At 42.2% G+C, this 22,619-nt stretch overlaps 1 protein-coding gene across 1 annotated transcript in view; it reads left to right on the forward strand.

Moving 5' to 3' along the window:
* The window catches only part of CANX (calnexin), a 30,632-nt gene that overhangs the window by 1,091 nt on the left and 6,922 nt on the right, over nucleotides 1-22,619 (forward strand). The window contains exons 2-10 of the mRNA XM_075009322.1: nucleotides 10,878-11,063; nucleotides 11,738-11,811; nucleotides 12,406-12,464; nucleotides 12,848-12,989; nucleotides 13,821-13,902; nucleotides 15,521-15,713; nucleotides 17,690-17,879; nucleotides 19,683-19,796; nucleotides 22,064-22,220. Coding sequence (XP_074865423.1) covers nucleotides 10,881-11,063; nucleotides 11,738-11,811; nucleotides 12,406-12,464; nucleotides 12,848-12,989; nucleotides 13,821-13,902; nucleotides 15,521-15,713; nucleotides 17,690-17,879; nucleotides 19,683-19,796; nucleotides 22,064-22,220 — 1,194 coding nt within the window. The 5' untranslated portion in view covers nucleotides 10,878-10,880. The remainder of the gene's footprint in view (nucleotides 1-10,877; nucleotides 11,064-11,737; nucleotides 11,812-12,405; nucleotides 12,465-12,847; nucleotides 12,990-13,820; nucleotides 13,903-15,520; nucleotides 15,714-17,689; nucleotides 17,880-19,682; nucleotides 19,797-22,063; nucleotides 22,221-22,619) is intronic.

The following is a 22,619-nucleotide window of genomic DNA, read 5'->3' on the forward strand; positions in this document are numbered from 1 at the left end:
CACCCACTAAAGCCCATGATCCAATAAATGTAAGACCCAGTTAGCTGAAGAAATGAGTACTACCCAGGAAAGCACATGGCTTAATACATTTTTTAGTTTCTAAGGTGCTACAGGATTACTTGTTGGGAACAAAAGTGTTCAACCAGTGGAATTAAGAGCCAGTAAGTGTGGAGAAGCAAGCAGAAATTAAACAATATATATAATAAAAGACGGGGGGGACAAAAGTAAGTTATAAAGCACAGCACCACCTTAACGTTTTGAGAATTTAAAATGTTGGAAAAAATAACCCAAATTACACGTACTACATGATGGGGTCAAATTTAGCTACGACAGATCAGGAAAGGGATCTTGGAGTTATAGTGGATAGTTCTCTGAAGACATCCACACAGTGTGCAGCGGCAGTTAGTAAGGCAAATAGGATGTTAGGAATTATTAAAAAAGGGATCGATAATAAGACAAAAGATATCATACTTCCCCTATATAAAACTATGGTACGCCCACATCTTGAGTACTGCGTGCAGATGTGGTCTCCTCACCTCAAAAAAGATATATTGGCATTAGAAAAGGTTCAGAAAAGGGCGACTAAGACGATTAGGGGCTTGGAACGGGTCCCATATGGGGAGAGGCTAGAGAGACTGGGACTTTTCAGTTTGGAAAAGAGGCAATTGAGGGGCGATATGATAGAGGTATATAAAATCATGAATGGTGTGGAGAAAGTGAATATAGAAAAATTATTTACCTTTTCCCATAATACAAGAACTAGGGGACACCAAATGAAATTGATGGGTAGTAGGTTCAAAACTAATAAAAGGAAATTTTTCTTCACACAGCGCACAGTCAACCTGTGGAACTCCTTGCCCGAGGAGGCTGTGAAGGCCAGGACTCTATTAGGGTTTAAAAAAGAGCTTGATAAATTTTTGCAGGTTAGGTCCATAAATGGCTGTTAGCCAGGGATAAAGTATGGTGCCCTAGCCTTCAGAACAAGGGCAAGAGATGGATGGCAGGAGATAAATCACTTGATCATTGTCTTCTGTTCTCCTTCTCTGGGGCACCTGGCATTGGCCACCGTCGGCAGATGGGATGCTGGGCTGGATGGACCTTTGGTCTGACCCAGTATGGCCGTTCTTATGTTCTTATACTGCCTCAACTTAGTTGCATGGGTCTCTTTTAAAATAGTAGGTAATTGGGACCCAGATCTTGTTCAACATGGGATTACCAGCATACAAACCTTGAATTGAAGCATATGCTTTCTATCTTGCTCCTGCTAATCATTCTGAATGGAATAAACTTTCGCATTCAGTGCTAAGGAAGTGTTCTTCGGGCTGTACAACAAGAAATGGTACTGGTGAATGGATTATGGAGTAAGCAGCTATATTCTTGGGACTATAGCTGACTTGACAGCTGCCTTCAGGTGCCTCTTTCATGGCAAACACCAGATGGTAGTAGTACAAATATTCATCAAAACAGGCGTGGAGAACTTTTTTTTTTTTTTTTGTCTGTCAGGGGTCACTGACCCATACACAGATCAGTCGGGGCCACATAAGTGAGAAGCAAAACAAACCAAAAACCCTCCTCAAAACCCTCACTGTTGCGGTCCCCAGCTGTAGGGGAGCAGAGATATGGGGTCTGCATGGGAGGGAGGGTGCAGGAGCAAACTAGGGATGTATGATCTGGGGAAGGATTGGGCAATGGGAAGGTGCTGTGGTCTGGAGTAGGGTGCAGTAGCGAGCTGGGGGCGGGGGGGAGTTACGGTAGCAGGCTATGGGTGGAGCATTTGGATGGGAGGGGCGTGGGGATCTGGGAGGGAGTGGGTGCAGGAACAGACCCTCTAGGTGGAGTAATGGTGCAGAAGGTTTGGTGTGCAGGGTTTGGGAGGGAGATGTCAGGCTGGGTGTTAGGGAGGGAAGGGGCAAGAGCAGGGTGCAGGTGAGGAGTCTGGGTGGGAGGGGGTAGAGGGCTTGGGGTGCAGGGTCTAGAGTCAGGATGCAGGTGAAGGGTCTGGGAGGAAGGTAAGATGCCAGGAGGTAAGAGGTGGGAGGGGAGATGCATGAGTGGCTGAGCCGCACAGGGTCTGGAGACAGGGGTTCAGCTTACCTGCTCACCTCTGCATGCACATGGCTCTGCACCCCCTCCCTCCACTCCCAGCCACCCCCGTCTGCTGCTCTTGTTGGAATTCTGGCCAATCAGAGCAGTGGTATGAAGCCTCCAAAGCAGTTCTGCTGAGTCTGCTGCTGCTCTCCTCCCCTTCCCCCCAGGCAGGGGAACAGAGGCAATGGAGCCCAGAGCAGGTTCCTGACCTTTCGCAGAGCTCATGGTCTGGATCCGGCGCCGGCTTACCTGATCTGGCCAGTGAGGCTTAGACCTCCAAACCCCACTTCATCCCAATGTGGGCCAGATGCAACGGAGGGGAGCCTCAAGTCTTGGGGTTCAGATCTAGACTGCTGACCAAGGGTTCCCTAACACTGTTACTAAATGTGAAAGGGAATTGACTTATCTCTGTTAGCAGGGCTCTCATTTGCTGCAAATAATTTTGCATGTGGTTATATTAAATAGCAAACCATTCTAGGAATAAAATATTTGTGTGTACTTGAAAATCAGACTTCGGAGTGGTCTTGAATAGACAAATGTTTGTTGACTGCTCTGATTTGGCAATAATACTGTTGTCTACCTCTAGGTATGGTGCCCCACAGCACTTGAGGGTTAGGTTTAGAGGCAGAACGACAATAACCTTCAGGGCTTTAGTGAAATTAAGGAGGTAAACTGTTCAGTATAATACATTTTTGTCTGAACCACCACTGAAAACAATGAAATATTTGATTTTGTGTTCAGTCTGCAATTAAAACTAACTACAAAACTCTCATAATGGTATTTTTCCAGAAATGATACTATTGTAATCCAGCCATGGTATTAGCTGGAATCAGCCAAAGCAGTTCAACGTAAGTTATAAAAATTGAGCTTAGATTCAGGATGTATGTATAAACTTCTTAAAGAGATTCAGTAGAAATATAGCTCACAAAATAAAACATACTGAAATTTTTGTACAGCATTTGCAATTCAAATATTATAGTAATGGGGTTGAGAACCTTTTTCCATATGTGGGCCACTAACACCCCCCGCACCCTGAAAAAAAAATCAATCATTGGCTGCGTACAGCACCACAGAAGAGGTAGTGGAGGCTCAGGCCAAAAATGAGGGGTTTAAGGTGCAGAAGGGGGCTACGGGCTGGGGCAGAGGATTTGGGTGTTAGAGCGGGTAAAAGCTCTGATTAGAGGTTCAGGCTCTGAGGTGGGACTCGGGGTGAGGGTTTTGGGGTGTAGGAGGGGATTCCTAGTATTCCACATAGCTCCTGGGAAGGGAATTGGTGTGGGGTGCCTACCTCAGGCAGCTCCCATTTGCTGGTACAGACAGGCTAAGGCAAGTTCCCCACCTGCCCTGGCTCAGTGCCATGCAAGTGGCCAGCATATGTCTCTAGTCTCTGGTGTGTGTGGTGAGGAGGGGGGAAGGTGGCAGGTGATTCCAAATGCTGCCCTTTACCAGCTGATGCCAGCTGCAGAGCTCTCACCTCCAGCCTCTGGGAGGTGGGGACCAGACCAAGGCTCAAGGCTTCTAGCTTCTGCTGCAGGCTCCCTACCCTTGGAGAAAGATATGGAATGTCATTTTTGTTTCCTTCTGTTAATGGTTTCTCATTTTAAGATGCATAATAATAAATAGAAGCACCAATCTTTTTTAGCAAATGTAAGTCTCTCTCTCTCTCTCTCTCTCTCTCTCTCTCTCTCTCTCTCTCTCTCAAAAGTGCTCAGTGTGACAGCATCCTCATAATTAGTTTCATTAGCTTTCTGCTCTTAAGAATACAGTTTAATTTACTTAATCTTTCCCAAATAAACTGAACTTTGTCACCTTGCCCTAGTCTGGAACTGTCTCTTCAGTCCTTATCTTCATCCATTTAAGTTGGCACTATACTGGAGGAACTCTTTGTCTGGAAGGAAAGCTGTTGTTTTTGATTTCAAGACAAATGTAAGTTGACTTGCAGATGTGACAACAGGACTGCAAGTATACTTTTCCCACTAAAGAATTCTTGTATTTTGAGGTATTTCCGCATTTTTTTTTAAATAAATGCTACAAGCCCATCTGTGTTGATTTAATGGTCTAAAAGCCTTCAGTTCAGCCAGTGGTCTCCAAGGCCTTCCAGGCATGCATGAATGACTTCTTTTGCTGATACAGTAATACAGAATTCCTTTCCTTTCCTACATCTCCATTGATGAAGATTATTTTTGGAAGCTTATGTATTTGAAATACTCTTACTGAAAACAGGCTTTACTTGGGTGTTGTAGCTTTCTTTTTAGCAGCATTTCTGACCTTGAATTTGAAGTCTACTTTTTCACAATGGCCGTGTCTACACTAGCCCCAAACTTCGAAATGGCCATGTAAATGGCCATTTCGAAGTTCACTAATGAAGCACTGAAATACATATTCAGCGCCTCATTAGTATGCAGGCGGCCGCAGCACTTCAAAATTGACACGGCTCCTCCCAACGGGGCTCCTTTTCAAAAGTACCCTGCCTACTTTGAAGTCCCCTTATTCCCATCTGCTCATAGGAATAAGGGGTCTTCGAAGTAGGCGGGGTCCTTTCGAAAAGGAGTCCCGTCGGGACAAGCCACGCAGTGGCGAGCCGTGTCAATTTAGAAGTGCCGTGGTCACCCGCATGCTAATGAGGCACTGAATATGTATTTCAGCGGTTCATTAGTAAACTTCGAAATGGCCATTTACATGGCCATTTCGAAGTTTGGGGCTAGTGTAGACATGGCCAACATGAATATCTTTAAAGATTCCAAGCAAATCTCTTGATACCTAGTGGTAGTTGTGAAGTTTGTTAAAGAATACCCCTGAAACGCATGCTGCAGTATAGATTGCCAATTTGGGACCTGTTATAGGGAAGACCATGAAATAAAATTTGAGAGCCTTACAATATAAAACTTTACCCCGTTCCTGTGGTCAAATGTTTGTAGGTAGCTGGTGGAAAGACAATCTGTCTGTGTACCCCCGGCACGTTTACTCTGCATGTTGTCCTTTCATTACCGCTTTGAACACACAAGCTTTCAGAGCAAAATACTGTGCCACAATCCTTTCCATACAACCATTGTCTCTTACTCTGCTGTCCTGCTGATTGCTCTTTGCAGCTAACTACATGTGATTTCTGCACTTTGTCATCCACGTCTTGTGGAATAAATCTGAATTAATGTTCATACAGGTGATCAGCATCTTGTTTTTTGCATGAAGTCAGGTACTCTGCTTCTTATAGTAGCCACTGGAAGCCCAAGCTGAAGTCTGGGTCAAATCATATATTCTGCTATATAAGGACATGATGAAACACATTAAATAGACACAATAAAAAGGATGGGAGACTGGAAAATGTATCCCCATTTTATAGATGGGGAAAACTGAAGCCAAGAAAGGCAGTCTTGGCATATGTCTCTATGGAATAGGATATTTGTCAGTTCATGTTTACATTGCTGTTCGGTGAAGTGAACATGAATTAGTGTATTAATCTTAGTTGTTGCTCTACATACTGAAAAATTTTAAGACCAGGTCCGCACTGGGAGACAAAGTTGATTTTTGCATACACAAATCCAGCTAAGAGAATTGTGTAGCTGAAGTAGGTCTACCTAAAATTGATTTTTTTGCCACCCTCCACCCAGCAGGAGGTTGATGAGAGAAACTCTCCCATCAGCTTCCCTTACTACTTGCAACTACAGTAGGGTCTCAACATTCATAAGGGTTCCATGTTGAGTACCCTCTCGGATGTTGAATTTCATGAATATGGCAGCTGCTCCCCACCTGGGGCCCTGGCGAGGCAGTGACTACCAGCGCTGCTGCCTGTTGACAAATAATATCTTTGACTGTTTGGGACAAAACTATATGCATTTCAGTCATTTCAAAGGTTTAAAGAGTCTGTTACTTAGTGTGAGTACAGAGCTTTTAACTACATGTACCGAAGAGGTGTCTTATTCGGACTGTTTTAGCTACCTCATGCATTACTAAATACCTTTCAATCTTAGGCTATTTCTAGGACCCTACGAAATTCATAGTCCATTTTGGTCAATTTATGGTCCGAGCAAAGAGGGGACTGGAGATGACTGGTGCTTCCTGCCTCCCCAGTCCCTGTCCCCTGCACCTCAGGACTCCATGAGTATTTTGGGGAGCATCAGCACTCCGAAGCAGAGAGCTCAGGCTGGAGCCTGCGTCTGGAGCTGGCTTTTTGTTGGTTTTTGACAAGAAAGTCAGCCAATAGCTGATGTAAGGAACTCAGTATCTATATGGACACTAAGTTGCTCTAACGACGTTGACATAAGAGCTATGTCTCTTGTTGAAGTTATTTTCATTATATTGTCAGAGCAAATGAGACCAGTCTGCAGGAAGAGCATTTCAGTGAGTGCACATCCAACTGTTGAGGAAGCACAGGGCCTAAGTGATCGTGATGACATGGAGGTCTGGTTCTAGGTTGAATAAGTGAGCATATTTGCACACAAAGGTTCTGAATTAGAAGCTGGTAACACATGGGAAGAATCTTTAATACTTTGGGGAAACTATTTGCTCAAGCGACAGGGATGAAAAACCTGATCAGTTTGTCTGTCTAGTGCTACTATCCATTGGCTTGCTTACAAGTTTGTGCAAAAGTTGTGATGCTGAAAGAAAAAGTTGCTGTTCCTTGTTTGATTGACTGTACCTTAAATGATAGATTAGAGGCTGCGTGAAAATGTAAATACACTCTGCCTTTTGTTTGGGTCACTTACTTATCTGTGCTGTCTTTCCTTAAGAAAGAGGGAGAAGAATGTTAGTCTGTCTCATTTCTCCATGCAGGGAGATTCAGCAATTACTGAAGTCCAGTCACCTCTGAAAACATTGCTGTAAGGTTCTGCTTGGTGCTTGGGTGGGAATATAATTGGTTAGGGGTAGATGTTTGTCAAGCCTCCAAGCTGAGATGTAATTTACTGGAAGTAAATAAGTGCACAGTGTGGTGGAGGTATTGTATGAGCAATTAACAAATGACATTATGTTGAAACTTGTCCATTTGAATCTTTCGAGATGTGGGAATAAAAACCTACAAAATGGTTGGCAGTGCCTTCGTATTATCTTATTTAGAACAGGGAAATCCTTTGACTTGATTTTGTCTTGATGTTTATACAACCCTGCAAACTCATTGATGTAGCCTTGCAGACTTGTTCAAACAGGTAACTTGTTTAGCTTTTTGCACTGATTCAAGCATTGGGACTTTTGTTTATCGTGTCAGAGGAGGAGGAATGGGATTAAAAAAAAGCAATAATTGCTGTATTGTCAGGATGCATTTTAGGTTCAAATTCTACTTTTCTTGCAATGGAATACATGTTGATGGTGGTATGCAGACTGTATCTGCCTACAGAATGATCTGTCAACCTTTATGAAAATGTTTTTCTGAAGTACTGATATCTCTCCATATAGGAAGGCATCTTTTGCCATTGATTCAAAGAAATAATGTCTGTTGGAGATATTTTCTGTAGCCCACGTACAAAAGTTGCAAGCTTTTTGAGGGGGAGAGCGCTGGGGGATAACATGGGATTTAACATCTTGAATTTAGAATCTTTATCTAGAGAATACCTAGTAAAATACACACAGTGCAGTGAGACTTTCTAAAATGTAATCGTGACCCATGTTTGGGTCCCAACCCATAGGTTGGGAAACCCTGTTCTAAAGGAATACTTTTCTGCTTTCCGCTTGAGCATCATTGTGGTGGGTAGGGATGGATAACTCTTGGACACCTACTGATTTTAAGGGAATTGTTGTCAACTTCGTGTCTTATGTAGGAACTACATATTCTCTATCCCTGTTTAACTTCTGTTCAGGAAGTAAAATACCTCAGATTACCCTTCTCAACCAATAAGATCCTTTGAACTAGAGCTATGAGAGTGCTGCAAACATTGTTCGTTGTCTTAGGCTCCTGGTGCTTCAGAACATAAAGTTCAATGAGCTGTCTAAAAACTATTACAGTACCATGAGCATTTGGTGTATGGATTATTTTTCTTATGAGGTGGGAATTGAGACAGCTCTTCAATGTGACTTAAGTGGCTGGGAGTATCTGGTGAGTTCGCATCAGCACACTGGCACGCCTGGGTCTCTGCTAGCAGTATCAGTTGACTCTCAACATAGAGTGGAAACAAAAAAGCAGACAAGTAGCACTTTAAAGACAAACAAAATGATTTATTAGGTGATGAGCTCGCATGGCTGTGATCTGAAGAAGTGGATCTGTCCCATGAAAGCTCATCACCTAATGAATTGTTTTGTTAGTGTTTAAAGTGCTACTTGGCTGCTTTTTGTTTTTATAAGAATCAGGAGTGCCTGCAGCATTCTTGTCATATTAGTGACTTAAGGTGGTTAAGGTGATATCTTTATTGAACCAGCTTCTCTTGGTGAGAGATGCATGTTTTTGAACTGACATGGTTTCTTCAGGACTACAAGTGTGCTAACCTGAAGAACGACTCTGAAATTGGTCTGATAAAAGATTTTACCCAACTGCCTTGTCTCATGTAATATTCTTAATATTTACGTTATTCAAAAATCACAGATGACCCTATTTACTAGGTTATTATCCTTGTTTGTGGTGGAAATTAAGTCAGTTAAATGCACAAACAGCAAATAAAATGACATTAAATGGGCTTGATACATGAGAGAAAAGATTACCAAAACAAACTTTTTACATTTCAAACTAAGGAAGCATATTTAGTTAATGAGTTGTACAGATTGTTTCTGGTCATCATGTAATTCAAGATTTTTAGATCTAGTAGATGTCATTTTCTCGTGCCTTAGTTTTATTCATACTAGCAGATGTTGTTGCTCCGGTCTTTAACTGAAGTTACTGTTCAAAAAAAAAAAGAGAGAGAAAAATGTGCATGTTTGTTTAAATAGTGGCCTTGTGATTTGATTTAAATAGCGGGGCTCAGGACAAGGATTGTGGGGGTGAAGGAGGCAGGGAAGGAGGTTGTGCGGTTCAGAGGAGGGAGTAGAAGGTGCAGGAGTCAGGGCAGTGGATGGGGGGCTGAGGGCAAGGATTTGGGGTACTGGACGTTGGTTATAAGGGGGCTCAGGGAAGTGGGTTAGGGGGGCTGTGGTTGGGGTGTGTGTGCAAGAGTGAGGGTAGAAGCTGGGAGAGTTGAGGGGTGCATCAGTTTCCCAGCCATAGGCAGGCAGGGTCCGGAGCTCATCTCCACATGGCCACTATTTTCTTGCTGCAGAAAATAGAAAAAGAAAATTTCTTGCTGCTCATTCCACATATTTAGCCAGTGACTTCCACTCATCCAGTTATTTTACTTTCTTTTAAAACTTGGCAGCAAATGTATACTGCTTAATGATTTTATCTTTGATTGTCACTAATATTATAGCAAGTTGAGGCCTTAACATAGGTTTTCACAGCTTAAATCCATTTAAAAATTTGATTTGCTTTTTAAAAATTATTAAAATGAAAAATTGGATGTTTTTAAATCATGCTGTATAAACAGTAATTATCTATGAGATCTGAGCAGCAGAGAAGTCCATAGTGTATCATCCTAGAGCATGGTTTCCCAAACTGGGGGACATGCTCCCCTGGGGGGACATGAAGAAATTCCAGTGGCGTGTGAGGTGACCCAGCCCTACCCCCATTTCCCCCACCCAAAGAAAGAGCCGGCCATTGCTTCTGGCTCTAAGCCCCTGCTATTTTACATCGGTGACCTGGTGCCGTTGCTGTAAAAAGGAGACAGCTGGCAAAGACCCATGTGCAAAGGTGACTGAGGGTGGGCTGCGGGGGGGAGAGGAAGAGGAGGATGAGATTAGATGGGGTCTAGGGGTGCCTGACTCAGGTAAGGGGGATGCGGTGGTGCCTGGCGCTGTGGGAGGGGAGGGGCTCGGGCAGGCAGCTTGCGGGGCTTGGGCAGCCAACCACCTTGCAGGATTCACGGGGCTTGGGCAGCTGGCCCCAGTATCTCAGGGCTCGGGCTGGTGGGTAGGTGGCTGGCCCAGACAGCGTGGGGTTTGGGTGGGCGGCTCGGGTGGCTGGCCTGCAGCTGAGGTGGGTGGCTGGTGGGTGAGTGTGTGGCTGGCCCTAGTGGTGTGGGGCTGTAGCAGCACAGGTCTCGGGTGGGTAGGGCAGCTGGCGTGGGCAGCTCAGGCTGCTGGTAGAGGGCTCAGGCAGCTGGGGCTGCACCAGGCACCTGCAAGGGGCCAAGGAAAACTGTGCTTATTTTTAATTTTAAATAACATGTTTATATCGTTTGTGTTTATTGTAAATTACTAATTGAATTTTTTGTTAAAAGCGGGGGGTTGGATGATGGTAAAGAAGAGGTGAGGGGGTATGAAGGTTCCCCAAAAAACAAAAGCGGGAGTGTGATGCTAAAAAGTTTGGGAACCACTGTCTTAGAGGAAGAAAGGTGGTAGTTTTTCTGTTTGAGTGAGCCTCCATGTACTGAGTCTGGTCAGTTGATCAAGGCCTGCAGTACTTTTAAAAGAGACAGGAAAAAGAAAACCATGTTTAGCACGCAGGTAGCTATAACTCCTATTTTCATGCCGTAGAAGAGTATGCGCAATCCCTGCAGCAGTTGATTCTTCTGTAGCATTTGATAGAATATGCCCCAGATGTTCGTTCCCATTAATACTGCTGTAAGTTATGTACTGAATCAGAGGTGCACAGAGCTGAGATGAAAGCAACATAAAATGTTCAGAGAGAAAGTTAATGGACTTACAGAGTACAGCAAGAACTTCATAGTATATTTCTCCTCTCATCTGGACTGCACTCACCTGTTTGCTGTTGAGTACTATGTTATTCTTACAAGTGGATGCAGTGTTACAATGCTTGTTGTTTCCTGTGCATATAGGTGATGGAGCTAAAGTGGCTGCTATGTGTGACACTGCTAATATTTGGGATAGCTGATGCCCAAACACATGATGGGGAAGATGACCATGGTGATGATGTAATTGATATTGAGGATGACTTGGAAGATGGTGTTGAAGAGGTAGATGAGTCAAAGTCTGAAGCCGGCAGCCCTCCTCCATCCCCAAAGGTTTGTCTTGTGAATTTACAATAATAAAACAGAATTATACTTGGGTAGTCGGTTTATTGTACCCTGTCCTGTGTTGGTCTGATCTGGTGACAATCTTGAGTATAAAAACCTCAATGGCTGTGGCTATACTAGCACCCCGCCCTTTCAAAAGGGGGATGCTAATGAGGTACTGCTTTACATATGCAGCGTCTCATTAGCATAATGGTGGTAGCATGCATTTTGAAATGCATGCTGCAGATGTAGGTGGGGCCTTTTGAAGGGACCCCCCGACTTAGAAGGCCCCTTCTTCCCATTTGTTTGCCTCATTAGCATCTGTCAAAGTGGCTCATTAGCATCCCCCTTTTGAAAGGGGGTGCTAGTGTAGCCACGGCCAGTATGTCAGAGTAACTGCATTCATTTTCGAGAAGCATTGGAAGAAATGCAGCTCAGATTTCATTGCATAGCAGAAATTCTGTAGAGCCATTTGAATCTTTTGATATGATAGCAGTAGTAACTTCAAATTAAAATTATAATTTTTTTATAATATATAATAAAAGTATAAGATGATTTAAGCAGAAAACTGAGTCAAGTCTGAATCAAAAGTGAGATGAACTTAAATCCCTGAAATTTCATAGGGCAGAAAAGATGTTTAAAGGTTTACATAGACTGTTTTTCTCCTCCTTTTCCTCCAATAGGTTACCTACAAGACCCCAGTTCCAACTGGAGAAGTGTATTTTGTGGAAAACTTTGATAAAGGAACCTTGGAAGGGTAAATGTTATCACCAAGATTTAGAGAATTAATTAAATTAGTCATTTGTAGCTTCAGTAAAGTGTGGTGTAGTAGCTTTTCCGAGTGCCCATTCTTCAGTAGCTAATGTTAATGTGACTGGAGTTCAAATTACCCCTATATATAACCACCTTGCTGTACATTTCTTCTAACCTTCATTTATTTTAAAACCTTGGAGAGTTCAAATATTTCCATGAGGTGCTCATTAGGTGGGGAAATTTAGCATGTATGCATACAGAATCACATAAACTGGCTTTCAAGAGCCTCTCTGGGTAATAGGACAAGCTACAGATAATGATGCTACAAGCACTATCCCTAGTGGGATCCTGATAATAGGGGTCACTGGTACAAAGCTGCTTTGAAGCCTTCTCCTACACGCAAAGTAAATCCTGAACTCTCACAGCAGTCTTCCAAAGGGACGGATCATTAATGGAGTTCAGAATACAGTGGGGTCTAGAAAAAATTATAGGTTTTGCAGTGTCTGGGTGTGGTGTGTGTTTGTTTGTTTTTTTAAGGGGTTTTGTATAAAAGTTTGTAATTGGTTGTCCCTTACCTCTTCTGGGAATATTGTTTCAGGTGGGTTCTTTCCAAGGCCAAGAAGGATGATACAGATGATGAAATTGCAAAATATGATGGTGAGTGCCATCTGGCTTTTGTTCAGAAGGTTGTCTTTACTGCAATGCTAAACTTGGTGTAAATCGTACCCTAAGTATGCGTGATGTGGGTGAGCTTATAGGTGTAGGTTGTGTAGCTCCTTTTGTTCAGTGAGCTGTGGCTTTTGTAGAAAGACCTCTTGAGTGTTTGAAGTGTTACATTCTTACATAATTAACATTTCCTCTTTTGAAGGCTAGGCTGTACATCAATTTCTAACTGATTTACTGTAATTAAATGTGACTTTTGGGAACATTGTTAACCTCTGTTCAGAATAATAATTTTTAGTTTCTTCTTAAGTCAGTACAATAAGACAACAAGAAATTGTGGGCTCTGATAGTAATGAAAAGATGCATGATCCTTGCAGGTAAATGGGAAGTACAGGAAATGAAGGACACGAAACTTCCAGGGGACAAAGGACTTGTATTGATGTCCCGGGCCAAGCATCATGCAATCTCTGCCAAACTGACAAAGCCTTTTGTATTTGATACCAAACCCCTCATTGTACAGTAAGTGGAAAAAACCAGTTTTGTTACATTAGAAGGGGCTGGTGGATGTGAGTAGCTTATTCCAGAATTACATAAAGCTTGGTGGACCAAACAGTAGGAAGTCATGGTACTAATTAGCACGCAGGATATTGGCTGCTAACCATTGTGCAATGGAAAAAAAAGATACTGCTGTATACAGCATCTTTGCATTTCAAATTCTTGGAAGATGCTGCTTGTTTCATTGGAAGAAACTGTTTCTGTATGTCTGGAAATTAGCTTTTCCTTGCAGCGTCACGCTGATAGCTACAGCTGGTGTCACTCCTCTGCTTTAGCTGTAACAGAGAGAGCCTAGAGAACTGACTTTTCAGTTGTGACCCGCAACAGGTTAGCGGGGGCTATGTAAAGAATAGAATTATGTTCAGCAAATTAGGTATTCTTTCTCTTTCCCTGAGAGCAAGGTGGAACCAGCTTGTTAGTGATCATCTTCAACTGATTCAGCTCTTTTTGTCATGGGAGATACCCACAGCCTTTCCAGTTTAGCAATGTTTATGGCAGATATACAAGAATCCAGGCTTATTGGGACCAGCTGATGTGTGAGACTTTTCCAGTAAGAAAGAGGAGTAATCAGTCCATCAGTCTGCATGGAATAATGAGTTAATCATTCTGCCAGTTGCTTAGCTGTTTACTTTGTGGTTCTTGTGCATCTACCTAAGATCCAATTTGAAATGTGGGAAGCGCTTTTTAAAAAAATCTTACTTTGCATGGAAGCTCTGTTACACATTTTAAGGAAAATAAATGTTTTGTTTGTTGCATATTCCATAATGTCTCCTCTGCTTCTCTGCTCAAAATCAGGTATGAAGTGAATTTTCAGAATGGTATTGAGTGCGGTGGTGCCTACGTGAAGCTGCTTTCTAAAACGACCGAGCTGAATCTGGTGAGTGGTGTGCATCATGTTTTTTTTTTTTTTAAACTCTGCCTTTATTATAAAAGAGTAGCCTCCTCACATGGGAGGTCTAAATACCGTCTTGTAAATTTTCCTTTAGCAGTTCCACAATTCAAATGTACTTTTTTTATGCAGAGGAAAATTGAGACAGTTATCTTCTAAAGTGAGTTTCAGAGAGGGCCTGCAAAGAGAAATAGATTAAGATGATCCTAGTCATAGTTGTCTGCACCAAACTTCTTACATTTCACACTGCTTGTACTTCAGACATGAAACTTCTTACTAGAGGCTTTCTGCATGCAAAATAAGACTAGCAGGATGCATTATGTGCAGTGTCTTAGACTAGACTAAACACATCTTATACTTTGGTCCATGGACCATTATTGCATCAGCATTATCTGAAAAATTAAGTGGAGAGGATTTTGTGTACAATTAGTGACTAATTATTTATAATCTTAAGTCCTCCAGTTTGCAGAAGGTTTTCCCTCCATGGAACTAGAAGTCAAAACTCTTGTTCTCCCTTCTCCTTCACTGTTTTCATCAGAATCTTTAAAAGAGAGTCACGTCTGGCCATGATAGTCCATTCAAGATGTGAAAGGTCACTTGGTGAATAAACAGCATAATCACTTTTTTCGGGTGTGTCTGTGCTTGCATTCCTCTTTCAAAAGAGGCATGCAAATGAGGGAAATTGAAAATGCAAATATGGTTCTTTCGACAATGGGGTTTACTTTCAAAAGAGCCGTGTGTACATGGCTTTACTTCTTTCAAAATACTATGCAAATAGGCGCACCAGATATGTAAATCTGCACCTCGTTTGCATTTTTGATCTCCCTCATTTGCATGCCTCTTTCGAAAAAGGAATGAAGTGTAGACAAAGCCTTTTTGTGAACTGAATGCTTGAATAGGTTCAGGTAAGAGCAGACAGGCTTACTTGCAATTATTTCTGTTAAAGAGATGGCATTAACAGACATCTAACTAATATTTAAAGCTCAATTTAGCTAGCCATATGCTTTATACAAACTTCTATGGCTTTTCAGTCAAGTTGACCATATTACTGCCTTTTATATCCCCTGTTCTGGGAGAACTACCAAGGCTGGGGAACTGAATGTAGAAGGGAAAGTGTATGACTGACTAGACACAGCAATGTCAATGTACAGTAAAGATTTCAGTTTCTTTCAGTGCTGATTATAGCTGACAATATTTTTGTTTCTTAAACAAAACGTGGGGATTCTATGATTTGGAATTTTTAAGTTGACGTCTGGCTAGTTTAACAGGTTATTTAACATTTGCACATTCTTAAACATAAGTTTACGGCTTGAGGCTTTTAATTTCGCCTATCACTTGTGAATGCCCCTTTCTGTTAGTTAGGAAGAAGTTAAAATCATTGGACAAAATGATGGAAATTGCAGGAACTAGCTAAGCACCAGTAGGGAGATAGGTTGGATTTTTCTCCACTGGCCTGTTCTACTTCAAATTTCTGTGGCTGTCAATCTTCTGTTGCTGGTTTTAATCAAGTATAATCAAGCTGCTTAATAAAGAAGTACACTTGTGGTAAACACTCTTGTCTAGACCCAAACTTTGGACTGATTTATTCCAACTGTTCTTTTTAAAGGATCAGTTCCATGACAAAACTCCCTACACAATCATGTTTGGTCCTGATAAATGTGGAGAGGATTATAAATTACATTTCATCTTTCGGCACAAGAACCCCAAAACTGGCAAGTATGAAGAGAAGCATGCAAAGCGTCCAGATGCAGATCTGAAGACCTACTTCACGGATAAGAAGACTCATCTTTATACTCTGGGTAAAGCCACTGTAAACTTGGGGGGGAATGTTTCAAGAAATTCTGCAAACCTCAACAAAGGTTAAGGGTTATTTTTGTGTGGATGTGTGTAAGGAAAGGAGTCCTAAAGCAGAAACTGAATATGTCATGTATGTGGAATTAATAGAACTAACTCATATTATAAATCACCATATGTAAAAATTATTTGTTCTGTTCACCCATGCAAGAAATGTCAAGGTGGATATATTGCTTTGAGTATTAACGATTGCATGGAAAGTATGGGACTCTGAGTTTGACAGGTAAAAGAGAATTGGCTTTCCAAAAAGGGTCTTACATAGATTCAAGTATAATTGTATGAACTCAGTTACTGACTTGGGATCCTCAGTGCTCTCTAGTTGCATGCAGCCCTGGTCAGTTTCCTGGCCCCAAGAGTGGAGGGGAGCTGGCTTGGTTTCTGTCTCCCTGCTGCTTGCGACCAGCACACGGCGGGTCAGTTTCCCAGGTCCTGCAAGCGGTGGGGAGACAGGAACCAGGCTGCCCCCTCGCTCCTGGCTCCCTACCATGCTGGAAGCGAGGAAACTGACCAGCCCTAGTTAGCTCCTGCAAGCCCACGGGAGCCCAGAATCAGGGAGCAGCTTGGTTCCTGTCTCCCCCTCAACTTGTGAGGAAATTTGAGTTACATAGGGATTGCAAGACACAGCCCCCTCTAACTTGAGGGTTTACTGTATTGGTTTAGTTCTTAGTCAATTCTGAATGTTCTTATTGGTGATCTGAATATTGAATCCAGCTGATCTTTCACTTCTAGGTGTCTAGCAAAGTATAGGCCCAAAGTGTCATCCTTGGAGCTCTGATTGCTACAACTGCACAGTCAGATCTTCTACTTACAAATCAGCTGATCTGTACTCCTTGCAGAGAAATATCTAGGGCATTCCTATAGTCTGTATGTATCTAGTAATGAAGCATGGCTCCCAACTGCATTAAGGAAATTAGTGTAGAGACATTGAGCTATTGTCTCACTGGCTTTGAGATTAAACAGAAAGTTTTCTCTTTCTACAGAGTAGAACCTGTAGTTGGGCTCTGAGGCACACTAAGTGAAAGGGGAGCTTTCTAGGTAGTGTGGGCAGGTATAGGGTGTAGTCTGAAAAGTGAGTTTGGACTGCACTGTTTTTTTAAAGGCAGTGTTTTTTATGGTCTTACATCAATCAACTATTTCTTGTCAAATATAAGTTTAAATAAGACACTGATTGCTGGGACAGATTGGAATTGAGTTTGTCTGTTTTGGTGCCTTGTTGCCAGTAATAAAGTTCACTAAGGACATATATTAACATCTTATCCACCCCCCACCCATAACTGATGAGAACTTGCCAAACAATTCTGTTGATGAATGAGGCAGAATAGAATCCACAGTTCTGTTAATCTTATGTGTGATGCACCTACAAGGCTAACAGGACGAAGACTCTTTAATTTCCCAAAAAGCTGGAGATGAGATTGTGAATTTATACAAAGCAGATCCATTAAGGAGTGATGCAGGCTTTTTTCCACAGTTTCTTTTCAAGTAAATAAGGAATTGCAGCTCTCAGTCGTCTTAAAGTTCCTGCCCATTCTGTTAAGAAAATAGAAGTGGCAAAGCTGACCCCTTTTTATTTAACTGGGAGGGGGGAAGGAAGCTGATAAGTTGTACTGTAAGTAGGGTAACAGGTGCAAATGTGTATATAGCAGAAAGCTTTCCAGTACAATTTGATTTTTTTTGAAGGGGCAGGGGTGAGGGAGGGAGGTATGTAATATTAAAGCCTATTGGGTACACACAGTAAGATGCTCTGTAAAAAGTCTTTGTCTTTATCTATTCTTGTGTATAAGTGTAATTTGTTTTCCTCTTAGCAGTCGCTTTTGGGAATTCATTCTTTAGCTCTAGAGGTGACTTCAGCTAGAAAGACGATTTGTTATAGTTAACAGAGAGCCTCTTTTAACTCTCTTCCTCCTTGTCTCTGTTCTTTCAGTCTTGAATCCTGATAATACTTTTGAAATCCTTGTTGATCAAACTGTGGTAAATAGTGGGAATCTCCTGAATGATATGACTCCTGCTGTGAACCCACCCCAAGAGATTGAGGACCCAGATGACCAAAAACCAGAGGACTGGGATGAGAGACCCAAAATCCCAGACCCAGATGCTGTTAAACCAGAGGACTGGTGAGTAGCTTAGGTGTTAGAACTGGGGGAAGCTGTTGCTAAATAACCTAATGCTGGTCTAAAATTAGTTCTTAGCTACTTACTTATCCTTTTTAATCCTGTGTTCAATGCTAGTTGTTAACTTGGAAGACAATCTTATAATTGAACATGCAGTCGTCTGTCTCTTAAGATATTTATCTCTGTTCAAATCAATGTTTGTTTCCCAATTTTATTTGGCCACACAACCCTTTTAAACGCAAAAGAAGTTTGTGGAACCCCATTCCCAGGCTCTGCCTCCCTCAGCTCCCAAACCCACCCTGTCTCCAGATTTTAATCCCCTATACTCAAGCTTTCCCCTGCATACCATAAACCTGGCCTCCAGGACTAACCATCCATGATGCTGGCTGGTGAGTCTATGCTTGGCAGCCACATGTGCCCAGCGGAAGGAAGGCTGGTGCTGGAGGTGTTCCACTGGCGGGGGTGAGCCAAGTAACGCCCCCCCCACCCCCAAAGGGTTGTGGCCACTTGGGTAGCAGAGTGAGTGAGGGGCTGTCTGTGGCTCCCCGCCCTGCTGCTGCTGAAATAATGGAACAGTCCAAAGGTCCCTCTAACCTAGAGTCTTGTCTTCTGACAATGGCCAGTGCCAGATGTTTCAAGGGCAGTTATTGAGATCTGCTTTCAGAAGTTCAGGAACACCCAGAGCATGGGTTGTGTACCCGACTGTCTTGGGTGATGACTTGGTCCTGCTCTGCTGCTGGCAGTGACTGCCTTCAGAGCTGGGTTCCCGGCGAGCAGCCCCTGCTGTTTGGCTGCATAGCTCTAAAGACAGCACTGCTGCCAATGGCAATGGAGAAGAAAGGTTAACATTCTGTGACCCCCCTCTTCCACCTCACCCCCAGATCTTTTTGGGTCATGATCCGTGTGATTTATAGCCATGTGAAATATCAGATTTAAATAGCTGAAATTGTGAAATTTATTATTTTTAAATCCTGTGACCATGAAATTGACCATAATGGACCATGCATTTGGTAAAGCCCTAATGATGACTCCAAATTTTTTTCTTCCATGGTAAGTTAGACCCCATAATTTTGTATGTCTAAAAGATTGTTATACACCTAATAACATTGACTTTAGTGTGCCATTTCATTGGCCATGAATCTGGTTTGTGAGATCCCATTGTTGTAATTTGCAGTTAGTGTTGAACTCTTAAGTAGCTTTGTATCATCTGTATTCTTCGCTACCTCACTGTTATCCCTGTTGCCAGATAATTGTGGATATGTAGTCTTCTGCCATTGATAGTCCATCAAGTGCTAAATCAGCACAGTTGAATTTTGTTCAGCGTTCCCATGTCAATTTGACTACAGACATGGTAAATAATTGGAAATTCAGAGATAATAGCATTAGGTTCTGAGGTACAATATTCTATCCAGTAAAAATGCATCACATTAATATGCTTTCTCCAGTCTTCTGTATTCTGAGGATACATGATACCCAACCTCGTCTCTCCATTGTATTGGGAGGTGTGCACACTGAGGCAAATATAGGATTTGGACTTTTGGACTCCATCTGTCTAGCATGGTGGGATAGCAACCCCATCCCTCCAATAATTATGACTTAGCATTTTTGATAGTCAAACCGTAATTGCTCAGTCCTGTTAATATATTCATCGTCATGGGAATCAGGCAAGAGGAGGATCTGTATCTAGTGCAACAGTGTTGTAAGCCTTATGGTATATGGGTTGTGTGGTGTTTTGTGGAGCATGGGAAAGGAGGCAAATCTTTTTGGCAGGATTATATAATGGCAATCTTGTGTCTCTTTCCCAAGGGATGAGGATGCTCCTGCAAAGATTACAGATGAAGATGCTGTGAAGCCAGAAGGTTGGCTGGATGATGAGCCAGAATATGTAGCTGACCCTGATGCAGAGAAACCTGAGGACTGGTATGCTGTCACTAGACTTCCATTTGAATAGTAACACAGAGAGCCTTGTGAGTCTGTATTCTATCAAAACAAAAAAGCGGTCATGTAGCACTTCAAAGATTTAAAATAAATTTATTAGGTGCTCTACATATCTATTCTGGAGAGACGATCACTGGACCTAACCATGTTAATTACTGAATTGTGCACATTCTCTTCCTGTTCCTCAACTAACATCATATATGCCATCATGTGCCAACAGTGCCCACACACTTTGTACGTAGGGCAGACTGTGAACACTCTTTGCCAAAGAATGAATGGGCATAGAGTAGACATCAAAAATCTCCAAATAACAAACCTGGCAGCCAGCACTATATTGGAGTGGGCCATTCTGTTAAAGACCTGAGTCTGTTCTGGTAAGGCTATGATTTGAAGAAGTGGGTCTGTCCCACGAAAGCTCATCAGCTAATTAATTATTTTGTTAGCCTTTAAAGTCCTACATGACTGCTTTTTTGTTTTGATAGGGTTCTGTTTGTCCATCTTGTATGAAAGTAGTAATTGTCATAGGTTAGTTTCAGATTCCTAAAAGTATAATAGGACACCTGAGCTATCAAACTGGTAGGGGAAGATGCTGCTGTGATGAACTTCCCAGGGTGCAACCTGGAACTGGGGTGCACAGAGCTCTCTGGCCAGCCATACTGGGCTTTCTCTCTGTCACTGATGCTATCACATGCTCCAGACCCCTTCAGATTCTGCATTTAAGCATTCATAGTCTTTCTCCCTCCTGTTCTGCGCCCCGTCACCCAGGTAGAGAGGTGGGGAGCAGAAGAGGAGGGAGGGAGACTTACATTGGTTAAGCTTTTGACCATAGCAATGTGGAGAGGGTAATGCATCAGCCCCTGCCGAACATATTTATTAACTACAGGAAGATTTTAAGCGATCACATGCAGGTAAAAGTTGGTTACCTAAAAATAAGCAATCACAATTTAAATAAAACTTTGTTTTATCTAACTCTTAACTTCCCCACCCCACACCCCTCTCCTGCTGCTTTTCAGATTTGCCAACCTTGATAACAATTTTTGCGCCTCTGTGCTTTATATATAGAGTTGGTTCTGGTATGGCTATGATCTGAAGAAGAGGGTCTGTCCCACAAAAGCTCATCACCTAATAAATTATTCTGTTAGTCTTCAAAGTGCTACATGACTGCTTTTTTGTTTTGATAGAATACAGACTAACATGGCTATCTCTCTGTCACTAATCACAATCTAAGTTGTATACACTACACAGGATTTAAATCAAGCAGCGTCTCACCCTGGTGGTACAAGCAATTTGTAGATTTTTTTGAACGCAGGCTGGGATTCATCTGTCCTGCCTAGGACCACCTTCCTCAGTTCAGCCTTTGTTCCAGAGGTGTTGAGTTGTAGGTTGGGAATGAGGCCCCTTTTATAGCTTCTTCCATGTGGAGGGAACATCTTTGTTCCAAACAAAGTCCCCAGCAGAGTTTGTGGGAAGAGTACAGGCACAAGATGGAATCCAGAATCTTATGATCTAGTCACGTGTGCTTGCATACTTTGTTGAATCATTGCAGCCATTACTCATACACTGGCTGAAGTACCCACAGGAAACAGATCAGGTGAGGATGAGATTTTCCTATAGCTCAGTGTATTGTTTGATGGGTCATTACCTTGAATAGTCCACTTACAAAGTGCTGGCTAGGCTGGATGAAATGTAACTTGTGGGAGTAACCCAGGACCAAGCATATTTGAGTACAAATGCATAGTCAATATTCGTAACTCCAGATGCAAGAACAATACATGGATATTTATATTCTGCAAACAATAACATTTTTCTGTTGAATCTCACATGACATTTTGTACAACAGACATCATAATTATATCATTATGGTGAATATGGGGTGAAGTGTCACATTTGTTAGTTTTGTGCTGGAGTAAGACACGGGTCTGAGGAGCAAGAACAGAACATAAAACTAGTTTCCTTGTACTACCCCCTGTAGCCTCCTATGATTTCTTTGGTCCGGGGTCATCTTTTTGGTTTTGGCACGTTGGTGTCCAGGTCGCTGACAGGCTTTTAGGTATGCTTTATAACACCAATAACTTCACTCTTAAAGTATGTGACTAATACTTAACCCTTAATGTTTTCCATCAGTACATCTCTTCATGCCTTTGCTTTGTAAAGTATCATCCCCACTTTACAATGTAAAAGCAGCAAGGGGGCAAACCTCCTTTTTTAGATCAAGAATCAACCTTCCCCTAATAAGTTTGCTTTTCCAGGGATGAGGATATGGACGGAGAGTGGGAGGCACCTCAGATTGCAAATCCTAAATGTGAGTCAGCTCCTGGCTGTGGTACCTGGCAACGACCTATGATTGACAATCCCAACTACAAAGGCAAATGGAAGCCTCCTATGATTGATAACCCCAACTACCAGGTAGGTCTCGTGCTTCTGGGTAAGTTGCTGGCCAGTCTCAACCTGAACACTGCTTCCTCTTAGGGTATACCAGTTTGTTAAGCAATAAAAAAGACAAGAGATTTTGCTATGGTATCAGTAAAACAGTGCAATAGCCAGGAATGCAAATCACCACAACCTCAGTCCTGCACTCTGAAAGGGCAGATGCAACTTTTTGTTCCTCTTAGTAAACCAGTGAAACCCTATAACTTATCCATGAAAGTCAAAATATGATTTGCAAACCTTTGGTTTATATAATAAAGATGAACTTAAACTGGTTATCCATTGTAATCAATAATGCAACTTTTTGTTGGTATAGGTGTGGGAAAACTCAACATTTTTACCTCCCCAAGTTTTTCAACCAAAAGACAAATTTTGTAT

The sequence above is a fragment of the Carettochelys insculpta genome, chromosome 15, assembly GCF_033958435.1.
Source record: "Carettochelys insculpta isolate YL-2023 chromosome 15, ASM3395843v1, whole genome shotgun sequence".
Lineage (NCBI taxonomy): Eukaryota > Metazoa > Chordata > Testudines > Carettochelyidae > Carettochelys > Carettochelys insculpta.